The sequence below is a fragment of the Sminthopsis crassicaudata genome, chromosome 2, assembly GCF_048593235.1.
Source record: "Sminthopsis crassicaudata isolate SCR6 chromosome 2, ASM4859323v1, whole genome shotgun sequence".
NCBI classification, from domain to species: Eukaryota; Metazoa; Chordata; class Mammalia; order Dasyuromorphia; family Dasyuridae; genus Sminthopsis; species Sminthopsis crassicaudata.
The window spans coordinates 372,831,584-372,845,664 of NC_133618.1; the positions used below are offsets into that span (position 1 = coordinate 372,831,584).

At 32.9% G+C, this 14,081-nt stretch overlaps 1 protein-coding gene across 12 annotated transcripts in view; it reads right to left on the reverse strand.

The window, feature by feature from the left end:
* The window catches only part of PPP2R5C (protein phosphatase 2 regulatory subunit B'gamma), a 228,043-nt gene that overhangs the window by 27,918 nt on the left and 186,044 nt on the right, over nt 1-14,081 (reverse strand). For 9 of the 12 annotated variants that reach the window (XR_012486607.1, XM_074291259.1, XM_074291249.1 and 6 more), the window contains 4 exons: nt 10,441-10,568; nt 7,661-7,762; nt 5,582-5,654; nt 2,119-2,235 (listed from right to left, as the gene is read on the reverse strand). Coding sequence is in view for 11 of the 12 variants with exons in the window: in XM_074291259.1 (XP_074147360.1) it covers nt 2,119-2,235; nt 5,582-5,654; nt 7,661-7,762; nt 10,441-10,568 (420 nt within the window). In the remaining variant the exon portion in view is untranslated. Of the gene's footprint in view, nt 1-2,118; nt 2,236-5,426; nt 5,655-7,660; nt 7,763-10,440; nt 10,569-14,081 lie in introns of those variants that run through there. The other 3 variants (XM_074291250.1, XM_074291257.1, XM_074291258.1) reach the window with 2 other exon arrangements.

A 14,081-nucleotide genomic window follows, 5' to 3' on the forward strand; every position in this document is an offset into this window, starting at 1 on the left:
GTTGGTTTTTAAAAAGAAATTAGACTAAATTGTTTTGCCAATTAACTTTGTGACTTCTTAAAGAAATATGTCATAGTGGCTGAAGGGCAAAGCAACAGATTTCATTAAGTGAGGAAAATCCTTATTCTCATACAAATTACAATCACCAACTCTGAGGATGACCTACTGATGATAGATAACCTTCTTTAAACTTGTCAAGTTTAGATAACTGTCAGATAACTGATAGACTATCTGAAAGTCCATTCTTGATACCACTCTAACTTGGTAGGACTTGCTAGAGTTTTCACAGTTTTTGAGAACCTAAGATCACCTTTATATATATGTTATATTCAGGCAGAGCTATTCCTAGGTTCAGTTTTCCTGAATATGCTTATGGCTAAATATATGTTTATTCATTTAACAAATGACTTACAAATGGGTGATCTTGAGGAAGTAAGAGAGCTACTTAAATCTTGGGAGAAGATATAAGATCTATACTAGGAGAAAGTCTCCTTTAAAGTTTAACTTGTTTAGACCTATCACTACCAGAGATACATAAAGTACAGAACTGGAGTTCGAAGGGATCTTAGGGATTTATTCCAGTTGTTAGAATAGGTTCAGAGATAAATGAGTTCCATACCAAATAACAAATTCAGAAGAAGAAATAAAGTTTCCTTATAAACAATGAAACAAACCCCCACATAAAGCTGCAAGCCAAGGCCAGAAGTACCTAGAAAATATTTACAGAAGGGACTATGACTGGAATGTGATTCACCAAGAATTCTTGATAGCCATATGGCTAAGGAAGGGATCTTTGAAACAATCTAGGTCAATACTTATACTTCATAAAAGAGGAAACTGAAGCCAGAGAATTATATGTCTGATGTCACCACAGCCAATGGCAGAGACAGGGAAAAAATATTTAGAATTTTGGCTTCCCATTCTAGGGTTCCTCCCATTATGCTATGTTCCTCATCTGAGCCAATGAGGAGGCACAGTGGATAGAACTCGGGGTCTAAAAGAAGACCTGAGTTCAAATTTGACCTCAGACACTAGTTGTGTGAAACTAGTCCAATCACTTGACTTGTCTACCTCAATTTTCTCAGCTATAAAATGGGGATAATAACAGCACCTACTTTGCAGAGTTGTCTCAAGAATCATATGAGACAGTTATTTTGAAAAGTGCTTAGCACAGTGCCTGGCTACATAAATGTTTATTATTTCCTTCCCTTCTCTCACTATACCATGCTGCCTTAATTGATTAACTATGACAAGCTTAAATTGGATCTGTGATTTGATTGGTAAAGGGAATAATTAGGCTGAAATTATACAAAAATAAAACTGATCTTGCATCAAGTAATACTGAATACAGAGTTAGAACAGAGTGGTAATGGATAAAAAGCAAGCTCTGTGAGACAGGAAACCTGGGTTCAAGTCTATTTCTGACACATTATTAGTTATCTGAGCATAGATTTAACCCTTCAATGCCCTAGGCAATTTTCTTTTCTTTTTTTTTTTTCCTTAGGCAATTTTCTAGGACTACTCATTGCAAAGAAGCTGGGGAGGTACGCTCATGATATTCCCTTCACTAGTCTTTATCACAAGTCCAGATGAGATGCTGGACTAGTGTGACCCTAACTTTTGCAGCCCTATTCTTCCCCACCTGCTAGTTCCTGTGTTCCTGCTTGAGTAGAGAAAAAAAAAAAAAGAATTATTCTAACTTGAAGTTTCCAGTGTGATCATGGGCAGAATTAGTCATTTGGACAAAGAGAGAAGAGACTGCTTTGGAATTAGAACTGAAATAGCAGGAAAGCAAAAGAATATGCTAGGGAGGTAGGATGTGGGAGGTTGCTATTGTTTTTAAGAATAAGAGTTGTACAGAAGTTAAAACTAATATGGAAATCTGATTAAGGAAAATGCAGATTTCAGGGTATTTAATTGAAAAAAAAAAAAAAAAAAAAAAAAGACCTAACTCTTAATAATACTAGAGACCCTATTGTATAAGAACCATGGGTGAAGCCTGCTATGTAATTAAATTATCATGTTAATTTAAGACAAAGATAGTGGTACATATAGTACCATCAACTAAATTTTACGTATTTATTAAGAGCAGCTCAACTTATCTCCATATAATTTTACCTGACGTGACTCTTCATTGACTGTCTTTCTCAGCATCTGTAAATCTTCATATAAAGGCCCATCTGTTTCCATTGCAACTGGAAGATTCAGGGAACTGGCTTCACTATACACTGTGTACTAAAATGCAAATTGTTAAAGTTGTCACTCTCAGTTAGGAAGGAACCACTACACACTTCAAAGCATTTTATTGCCAGGTGAAGTAGTATTTAATTCAAGGAGTAATTTGTTTTAGGTAATTAAAAAGCTTAATTATAATGTGTCTGATGAGAACTGAATACTTCTTAAAGTACCCCAAACCTTGCAAACCTCTATATATAGTTGCTTTCTGTATCTAAGAAAAGGATGTAAACAGAAACTTTTTTTTTTTAAACTGGGGAAAAAGTATGAGCGCTAAGTAAAATACAAGTTTTCTAAATATATAACAATGAACATATGGTAAGCCATTAGCAATTCTAGTATAAAAATAAAACAATCATGACACATTCTACCAAAAGTCAGATATGGGACTGAAAACTAGCTTCAATCACTTAAAGTATTATTTATAGAAACTCTTTAGTATTAGTTGGTTATATAATGAACAATTAATAGAATCTATAAAATTTCAGACACAGGACAGTAAGTAATATACTAAAATGCTTATAATAAGACTAGTGTTTTCTCTCAATAATTTAAAGAACATATGCTAAGTCCTCTAATTTCATACTCTGAAATTTTAATCCATGAAGTATTTTCCATTTTCAAATGCTATCACGTAACAAACAGTAAAGGTGCTTGACAGATGTTACTATGATTTAGTCACAAATGGTACAGAGATGAAAAGTCAGAACAATGTTAAATTCACAGTGCAATATAAAAGTTTATAACTGCTATTACAAAATGGTTTATTTGAAGACTATAACTGGGTTAAAACTATTATTTTTACATGATTGGTAAAGTTACAAGAATATTGCAAAAGAATGACAAGAAGATAGCAATCAAATTTTAGAAAATTCAATAATTAGGAAGGAAAAAAGAAGAAAAATATTTCTTATGCTATAATGAGTACCAAAAGTAGACCCATATTCACTGAATGTACTCAGCCCACATACTTGATTAGTTCTTCCAGGGTAAGACATAAAGTATTTTAACTCAATTTCTGTATTTTATGCAAACACAATTAGAGGGCCCATCTACTACATATGTGGTATGTGTCTGTGTTTTATAAGACAGTGACTTCAACTTCAAAGAGAACAAATTCTCAGCTTGTTAATTTTCAACTGTTTGTTTAGTATAGCATCAGTGTTAATAATTTATCCAAGCAAGATACTTTTGCAACATTAGGCACACACATACATATAAGGGTTCAGACACTTATCAGTTTACAGTTTGGTGGTACCTATTAAGAAACTTTGTAAGGGGAGTTAAGAATATTATTTGAAATTCATTTGCTTAAAAAAATTACAAGTATAATATACTATGAACCTATTAAAAAGAAAGTGCTTAGCATAAACTTATACATAAAAAGAAATACAATTTTAAAAAAAAGTATTGAAAAAGTTACACAGTATCATGTTACTATATACTATAAAGCAGTAGTAAAATATTTCCATGTAATATGACTTAAATAGTTAATTTTTCTAGTCTTATGAAATAACTTATGAACTAGTATAATGATTGAGATTTAATTTGCAGCTCAGAAAAATAATAAAATATTTTCATAAACATACTGGAATAAACATGTTGGAATTTGGAATAAAACTTGCTTCTTTGTTACCATTCTTTTTAAAGGCATTTTTGAGAATTTTGAATATCAAATACATATTTTATGATACAAATCACTCTTACTTATACACATGAAATCTAGATCAAACAGAATTTTACTTTCCTCACAGTAATATACTCTTAAGATTTAACTAAATTGTTTGCCAAAAACCTGTTGGACTAGAATGGTAATAAATGATAAAAAAGAGACTGTTCATAAAGTAGACTTAGTGATCATTAAAAAACATATATTTTCTAGCTTTAGAGAGAAACTAGAAAGAGAAAACTTTAATTTTTTCCTATAAGAAAACAAAAATAACTACAGACCCCCATAGAAATACTACTGGGTGTCTCTCTGAATGTTGAGATTCACCCAGTGATTCTTACTATGTTAGGAAATCATTTTTTGCAGAGTAGAAGAACTGGATAAAATCTTGGTGTGGAAAAGACTCAGTGACTGATGTTCAATAAATGGCATTATTAGAATCAGAGTGACATATCAATTAGAAGGCAAGAGGTAATACAACTTCACAACTGATATTATTTTGAATTTACAAATACTAGATGTACACAAAACAAAGGTCTCATTTTCAAAGAGCTTTCCTGCCAAAGCTGGAATTAATTTGGGATTTACAATCTTTTACTTGCCTTCAGTTTTAAAAGAAACTTTCTTTTCTTTCTTTTTTTAAATTAAAAAAATTAGATATGTAGAACTCTGATGAATGAAGGTAAAAGCCAGACTGACACTTAACATACATAGCCCCAGAAGCCTAAGTCAAAGGAAAGGAGCCCAGATTTCAGAGTCAGAAAGCCTGGGTTCAAGGCCTGGCTTTGCTACTTACTAGATTTGTGACTGGGCAAGTCACGTAACACCTTTATGCCTCAGATTCCTCACTTGTAAAATAAGGGGTTGCCACTATATGAGCTCTAGTGTGGTCTTCCAGATCTAACTTCTGTGAAATTGTAGTATTATGTGCTGCACACTTAGTTATTATTAAAGAATAAAAGAGTTCTAGAATAAAAAGTTATCCGCTTTGTTTACAATTTAAATTTAATAGGGCAGCTAGGTAGTGCAGTGGATAGAGCACTAGCCTTGAAGTCAGGAGGAACTGAGTTCAAATCTGGTTCCAGATACTTAACATTTCCTAGCTGTGTGATCCTAGGCAAGTCACTTAACCCCAATTGCCTCAGCAAAAAAAAAAAAAAAAAAAACCTAAAAAACTCCCCAATTTAAATTTAACTCCTTTTTAAAAAATCTGTATATTTTTAAAAAAAAGAGAATATCTTTGCTTGCAAAAGATTTTGCTTCAGGCTTTCAAAAAAAAAAAATCTATGACAATTGTCAGAAAAGAAATAGGCTGTACTTGCAGTTCAAAGACTGACGGTCCCAATAAGAATTTCATTGGACTATAAGACAGCCATTTAATTTATATTTCATAGCTGTAACAAGATCAATTACATATTTAAAAAAAAAACCCTCTAAATTCTGAGGTACTTTTTTTTTTTTTTTTTTTTTTTGCAGGGTAATGGTGAGGGACACACAAAATAAGTACTTGCACAAGAGGAAGTTTACAAAGTTTAAAAGTATTTTTTATTGCAGATAGTGCATATACATTATTAGTAGAACTGTTTTCCCATCTCTAAGATGATATCAAATACCTGATCTTATAATAACAATTAACAAAACCCCCAAATGTTTTCATGTTACTCTTTTTTTCAGTACCTGGGGATTTGATTTGGCTAGATTTTCTATTTTAACCCATGCTTCTTCTCGTTCCTTCAGTTTAAGTTTCTCTCTGAAAAACAGCAAAATGTCAAATTAAAATACCAGGAAAGAGAAATTCTAAAAAGTTAATTTCTAAAAATACACAAATATCTTTATCTCATTTTTATTGTCCTTTACTTTCACTTCTTGCATATATTCTTCTTCTCTCTCCTAACTTGTAAGCTAACTCTTATAATAAAGAATAAAAGAGCAACCCCACACATCAAACATGTCTGACATAGTATGTATTATTCCAAAGTTCTTTACTCCTGCAAAGGAAGGAAGGCATTTATCCATAAGTATTTTAAAACACTGATTTTTCATTTAACAGATGATATAGTTTCTCATCTTACCCTAGAAGAGTCTCTACAAAAATCTACAATCTTTCTCTTAACTTGAATGGTATAATTTATTTGTGCTTAAAGCAAAATCAAAATCCATGACAAAATGGGAGACAGGATAGAAAGAAGTGAAATGCCAGAGGAAATACTATTGACAAGTACGAATCCTATAAGTCAGGCAACTTAGGTTCTGTAGTGCTGTGATCTTTAGAGAAGTTACTGTACCACCCAGAGACTGATACCCATGAAATGTTAGAAGGCCAATAACAAGGATTTTGAATCTTTTTTGCTGTCATGAGCCCTTGTGGTAGGCTGATGGATTCCTCAGAATGTTTTAAAATGAAAACTTTTTTTTTTTCATTTTGTAGTTTGTAGACCTCATGCAGTCTGCTAAGATGAGGAATTTAATGCAAAGGAGTAGAGACAAGTACTACAAGGAATGAGTACTAGATAATGAAACTGTAATCTGTACAGTGGAAGGAGTATCAAACTGAAAAGATCAGATTCAAAATATAGAATATTGAAGTGAATGAAAATGCATATACAAATTATAGGAAATGCAAAAAGATTTGTTTGGAAGGAAGATGATGGAGGCATTTCATAACATGAAATCTCTAGGATATTTTATAAAACATGATACATTAATGGGACCATACGGAAAAAAGACCATTCCTACTAAATTGGTCTGAGCAACTGCCAATGGGGAAAAAAAGGTTCTTAATAGGACCAAATGAAAGGGGGGGGGGAATGTTTTCTGACAAGACCCATTGTTGTTAATTGTTCAGTATGGCTAACTAGGGCATTCTGCCCTTTTCTGAAACGTAAGCAGATGGATTGCTTTTCTTTTCATTTTGATTCCTTATTCAAGTTTTGTTGTACACTATTATCTTCTCCCTGTTTCTCTTGTTATTACCCTGGCATTATATATCCCACAGACTCTGGTGCCAGTTTCTCTGGAAGGCAGAGAGGTGGGGGAAGCAAAGTGCTAGACTTGGAGACAGAAGAAACCTGGTTTGGAACCTCACTCCTGACTCCTGCTAACTGTGGGCTTATAGGTCATTTAACTTCTCTTTTACTGATTTCTCAAATGTATCACGGGGAAAATAGTCACTAAATATAGAATCTTATGAAAGATCTTACGAAGATCAAATGAGACACTATGTTTAAAGGAGTATAAATCTTAAAGTGCTATTTTCCTTTGATTTTGTGGTCTGAAGCTAGGTAGAAAGGATGTCATCTCTCCCATGTAATTGATAAGGCCTAATTCCCTGCAAATGGTCCAAGGGTCCTAGTCATGAAATGAGAGGAGAATAAAGGGGAAAGAAATAAAAAGTGGGGGAAAAGGAAAGAGAACAGGAGAAGAACTGATTATAGAGGGGAATCAAAATAACTTGAATTGATTTATTATGCCTCTCTCTTACAATTTTTGCTGGTATTATTTTTCCTGGACAGAAAGTTTTAATTAATAGTTCCAAAAACAGAAAGTCTAACTTACAGTATTCAAACAAACACCTTCCATAAAGTATATTCACAGGAAAGTTATTACAGGTTAAAGTTGAAGTGATTTATCCTGAGAAAAATGGCCATAGTTTTATTCTAAAGTTAAGAGGAAATTTCTATAACAAGCAATGTATGCTGATAAGTAACAATTAGGAAGACACTGCAGAAATAATATATTTACAAGAATGCAACTTACTTCATTTTCTCTGCTTTAAATTGTTGCGTGCAGTCATCAAACAGTTTTTGGTTCATCTCCATGAAGAGTTTCAATGCATTATATATCAAGCCATGTATTGTTCTATAAGTAAAATTTCAGGTTGAAACTTAATACTTTTAAGTGGAATAATGTACCATTACTGGTCAAAAGTACTCAACTGTTTAGATAACTGGAGAATTAAATCACTTTGGGAGAGCACTCAATTTGTAGGTATTTTAATATGATTAGAATAGAAATCTTTAAGACTAACACAGCCTCACAAAAACACTTATGTAATGTCACTTAAAAAGAAGCCAGTGTCTGAAGTGTTTTAGATAAATTTAACAGTATTGCAAATTTTATTAACTGAGGAACCAAAGGGCTGCAAAACAAGAAGGAACAATTAAGGGTCACCTAGTCCAACCCCCTACCTAAAAAACTGAATTGATTTATAGTTTTTAGATGTTCAAAGCTCAAGAAAAATTGATTAAATTTATTCTTAAATTCCAAACATCTTTATTTAATCTTAATAAAATAACATACAATACTTAAGAAAAACTTCCTTTGCAGACAAATTTCAAATTTTGAAAGAATATTCAACATTATTAATTAGTGGCATTCAATAGTTCTTTTTATATTTTTAGATATTACTATTGATAATGTTCACATCATAGAAGTCATAAAAAGTGTGTTTAAGTGTCTTTAATACTATAACAAACAATAAAGCCAAGTAATCAAGTTATACTAAAAAGCACTATAACTTCAGTGTGTCAGCTTTTCCATCTACTTATTTGCTCATTGGTAATTCAAAATCTTATCCATGACTTTGTTACTACAAGCACAGAGATGCTCAAGTAAATCAGGAGCAACAGGTGAAAAAAAAGACTGATTGTCAGTAAAGGGCATTATGATAAAAATCAAAGATACCCACAAAGATATTCTACAACTCTCTAGTTGTGTGAACTTGGGCCAATCACAATCCTTCTCTGTCATTCAAGTTTCCTCATATCTGAAGTGATGAAAAGCTAATATGCAGAATGAAACATTTTTCAACATGAGCAATATGTGACTTTGTTTTGGCTGACTATAAAAAAAAATGAATTAATAATCTGTAATTTCATCAATGAGGGCATTCTTTCCACCAAAGAACTGCTATGGCCAAAAGATCCCTCACCCTGTTGCTAACTTGGTGATATGACTCTCCTAACTCATGTAGGCTGATTCTTAGAGTATTCTTCCGTCAGTTTCAAGGATGACAACTATACAATCTCGTATTTCAATTTCTTTAAGGTTTATAAAAGTACTTTCCTTACAACAAATCTGTGAGATAGGTACTATATTAAAACCTTTTAAAGAGCTGAGAAACAATCTCAAAGAAGTGAAGCAATGACTTGGTTATGATCACAGAGGTAGTACATACTAGTAGAATAGGGTTTCAAATCCTATCTTTCTAGATAGACAACAATGTGAAACGCATAAAAGAAGAATGGGAACCTTGAGAGTAAGTGAATTTACTATCATTGGAGATGTTTAAGAACAGGCTAGATGACTACTTATCAGGGTTATAAAGAAGATTAGGGGATTCCTGTGCAGATATGACTTGGACTACATGACCTCTGAAATCCCTTCCAATGATGTGGTGTTGTGTTTCTCTATGTGTAGATATGTAACATACTTTCTTTCTTTCTTTTTTTTTTTTTTTTTTAATTCATTTTTCCAAATTATCCCCTCCCTCCCTTCACTCCCTCCCCCCGATGGCAGGTAATCCCATACATTTTACATGTGTGTAACATACTTTCTATGACATGATGTTAAAAGTTGTAACTTTATTAGTCTGGGCATTATCTCCATTAATGCAGAATAGAATCTCTTGATGCCTAAAAGAATCATTGTTCCTTTATATGTTCAGATATAAATAAATTCCTTTCCTGTATATGATCAGATATAAATAAATAAAAATATATAACACTGATACTATGTAGGCAAAACTGATATATGCTGTTCATGAACTGCTATGGCTAAAAACAATTCTGTAACCTAGAACAGATCCATTGTACTTAGTCTTTTCACTGTGTTAGTACTTGCCAGAGTTTGTGCTCTGATGTTGTAGCTTTTGATGAAAGCTTGGAGCAAGAAAACATTAATTTTACATGGAAAAATCCAGAGTAAGTTATTTATATCTCAAAAGATATAACTTAATGAATAAACACTTGAAATAAAGGAACATAAACATAGAAGAACAAAATCAAGTATACTTATTTCTTTTGGATATTATTAGTATTTCAGTACATTCTCTTCTCTTTTTTAGTTAGAATCTACGTAGTATAATGGAAGCTACTGTAACTTCTGTGTTACAAGGATTCCTCAGTCCATGGATCTGGAATGCTGCATTTGCCATCAGAGACACAGAAGGCAAAAAAAATTAGCTATGAAATCTTCAAGGACCATCTTTACATTAACAAAACAGATCAAGAGGAAGTTTTAGATTCTCTGAGTGAGATCCTGGGTTATGAGGTTTATTAAATATTGTCTTTGGGGAAGTCATAAAGACTGTGAGTCAATTGATACTCCATAATATTAACTTGGTGACTAAGGAGGAGAAAAAAGGGCCACTGACAGAATCCACAATATTTCTTGAGTCTACATAAATCCGGAATCTCAATTTTTGAGTTTTCTTCACTGACATTTGAAATCTAAATTTCAACACTAACTGGTAAGAAACTTTAGTAATACTGACAAAGTGTAGACATTGTTGGTCAAAATTGTGACTTATTTCTTACTTATTCCAATGGGTCTTTGAATTACGGTACAAAGATGGAAACATGATGGGCAGAATCTTTGCTGCATTGTCACTGATTAAACTCATAATATATTCATTATTCCAGTAATACAGTGCCCGCTCTGCCACCTGAAAAATAAAGACACATAATTTTTTTCTATAATGAACAGGTTTAAATATGTAAATAACAAATTAAGAATCTGAAAACCTTATGCCACTTAATGTTGTACAATGGTTTTATCGAAAAAAAAAAATGAATTGGGATCATAGGATTTAGAGTTGGAAGAGATATTTGATATCATAGAATGAGAAAAAGTAGGGAAATGTACCATAAAGAAATGAAAGTAGAGTCAATTTTGTGTGAGGAGCTACACATTTTTAGGAGTGATATGTTCAGTTAAAGCATGATTATATTGTTATTAAATAATTTATTGAGAAATGATGTTATCTAGGAGAATTAAGTGATATATACCTGTAATCTATTAAAAGCCATTCATTTAAGACATATCCACTGATATCTGATCTGGTTGGCATTATGGAAGCCATACAACTTGACTCTGGATCCCAGTAGCCTATAACTCTAAGGTAGCATTAATCAACCATGTTTTTTTAATTCAATAAAGACACAAATAAAAGTGAATGCAAAGTCCTATGTGGAACACTTGTGGGAAATTCTAAGAACAGTAAGATATAAATATAATCTTCAATATGGTTATAGTTCAAACAGGGAAGACAAAAACAAAACATATACAAGCTAGAATGAGAAAAGTGCTATAAAATGCTATATACAAAGTCATAGAAGTTCAGAAGGAGCAATCACTTAAAATTATGAACTTAAAATCCAAAATTATTATTTATGCATATAAGCACTATACTATCCAAATAGACAAATGGAGCATATCAAAGAGCATAAAATTTCAAAAAAACAAAGAGCAGTTGAATTTTGTAACACTTAAGAGGAAAATGACTAAAGATAAGTCTGGAAGTAAGATTTCAGTAGCATTAAGAAATGAAAGTTAAATGATTTGAAATGCAGGTAAAGATCTGAAATTTTTCTTGCATTTTAAACACCTTTCTCATAAAGATCTACTATGATAATGCTTCATTGTGGAATGGAGATGATTTTGAAACCTCAAAGTTGCAGCTATAACATGAAGGCTCTGATAGGTTAGACCATCCTACAGAGGCTTTTAGTATAGTCCTGGCAACAGTTCATGTCTGCTCTCCAAGGGCTATCTATACTTGTGGACCACAGCAATCCATAAAATGTAGAATATATAGAAAATTTGAAGCCTCTTTGTTATCACAATGGCAAATTGGTGGAAAAGGAAGCAAGAGGTGCTAAGGATCACCCTTTTGACTGTCTATAAATATTAATTTGGCTGCAAATACCCTAGGATAATGGTGGTTTGAATGAATAAGTAAGGATGAACTGAATCATACTCTTGAAACCAAAAGACAAATGAAGTGGCTCACAAACTCTTCTTGGAAAGATAAATAATAGAGCTGACAGGAATGGTTTTACAGTGTATCCAAGGACAATGAGAATCATCATTTTATAGATACATGGCCATTAAATTCTCTGAGTTAAATTAATATTTATTTATTGCTCAGTGAAAATGGGAAATAGCTATTACAGAAATTTGTTTTGCATGACTATACAGATTTGCATATTTTTCTTTTCTTTTCATTGGGTTGGGGAAGGGATTAGAAAGACAGAACCTGAAATAAAACATAAAAATAAAAATAAAGCCCAGTGCTTCAAAACAAGCAAACAAAACCACCAAAACAAATTAAAAACTGATGAAGGTGGCTAAGAAAGTATGCATCTGGATAGGCTATCTTTTTTTTTATTCTTTGTTTATAAAAGATGGTTTTCTGGATTTGTAGAAGAGAGGGATATGTTGGGCAGTGAAAGTCATGTCAAAGTAAAGATATTAATAAAAAGATTTAAGAAACAGGATAGTTAAAATTTATGAAAGGTACTGATATAAAACAGAGTGAAGCACTAGAGGAAGACAACTGAATTTACAGAAAGCTTGGCAAAAGATACACAACTCATATTATCACAAGATCTTTAAGGAAGAAATTGCTTCCAAACCTTCTCATCCCTTATCATATCTCCCTTGGCTCCTCTTTCTCTCCCCCACCCCACTCCCAATCCCAGTTGAGTCTTGGCTACATATTTTACTGATGCCCTTCAATGAGCTGCCTCTTCTCCTCACATCACTGATCTCAGACACTTATTGAGTATGTGACCCTGGGCATGTCACTTAACCCTTTTTGCCTTAATTATTCATCTGTAAAATGAGCCAGAGAAGGAAATGGCAAACCAGTACAGTATCTTTGCTGAAAAAACTGCCAAATGGATCATGAAAAGTCAGACATATCTGAATGACTAAACAATAAACTGATCCAAATGTTTACTTTTCCATCACTACAGCATTTTTATAAGAATAGTTGATACTTATTCACAGAATCCTTGATGAAGTTATCTATAAGGGAATAGACAAGCTTTTGCAAAAAAGCAGATCACATCTACATAGTAACCCAAATGACTAAAAGATGTAAAAAGTATAAGATCTTATTCTCTTTGTTTCCTGTAAAAGCACTGGATTCAGCCTCTGAAGATACCAAGTGAAACTTTTAAAGCAAAGAGACATAGGCTTCCAAAGGTATTTGCTACTGTCATGCAGTCTAACAGAATGTCAAAACTGAAGAGTGATTACCTATAGCTGGTAAAATGCAAATGATATTGTAGTATTTGCCTCAAGTCTCAGAACACTTCAGAGGTTCATAATCACAGAAAAATGTCAGACCTAGCTATAGATATAGGAAAAACTAACAATAAAGAAGGACCACTGTTTAGATCAGTGGTCTCCAAACTTTTTTTGCTGGCACAGTCCTATAAAAAGTATTTTTTCCCCTGGTAGATATGTTAGTGTATGTGTGCAACTTTTTCAGTGAAACCCGTGCTGCTGCTGTATTTGGGGTTTATAACTATACTAAGGAACAAATGTTTGACTAAGAAAAGGAGAAGAAAGGTTGGGAGCTTAATATAGCTGCAGAAAGAAACAAAGTAGAGGAATTTGGAGATGTAAAGGGAGAAATGTAAGTGTGATTGTGCTGGAGATATGCCCTCTTGATTAGTTTTTTTAGCGGCTGGTATGTCATTCATCTTCCCATCTTTAGACTGGCTGATAACATTCCCCTTGGAGTAAGGCCCTCTACTAGACCATGGTATAAAGTTGCTGATTTAATGACTGTGTGTGTGTGTGTGTGTGTGTAAGAGAGAGAGAAAGAATGAGAGAGAGAGAGAGAGAGAGAGAGAGAGAGAGAGAGAGAGAGAGAGAGAGAGAGTGAGTGTGTGTGTGTGTGTGTGTGTGTCAGTTATGGAAATGAAATGTACCCGAATCTGAAAAGGAAGAAAAAAATATGCCTAGTTTTTATTTGGGAAACTGCAAAGTGCTTTTAATGACCTGAAGAATTTCCCTAAAAGAGTCATCTTTTTAATACTTTTAATTGTCTGGTGATCCTGCATAGCTAATGACTAGTAGAATATCAATGTCTAAAGAATTAAAAATTGCAGGTCACACAAAATGCAATGGAGAATATATGATGAATATGAATAGGCTGCAATGC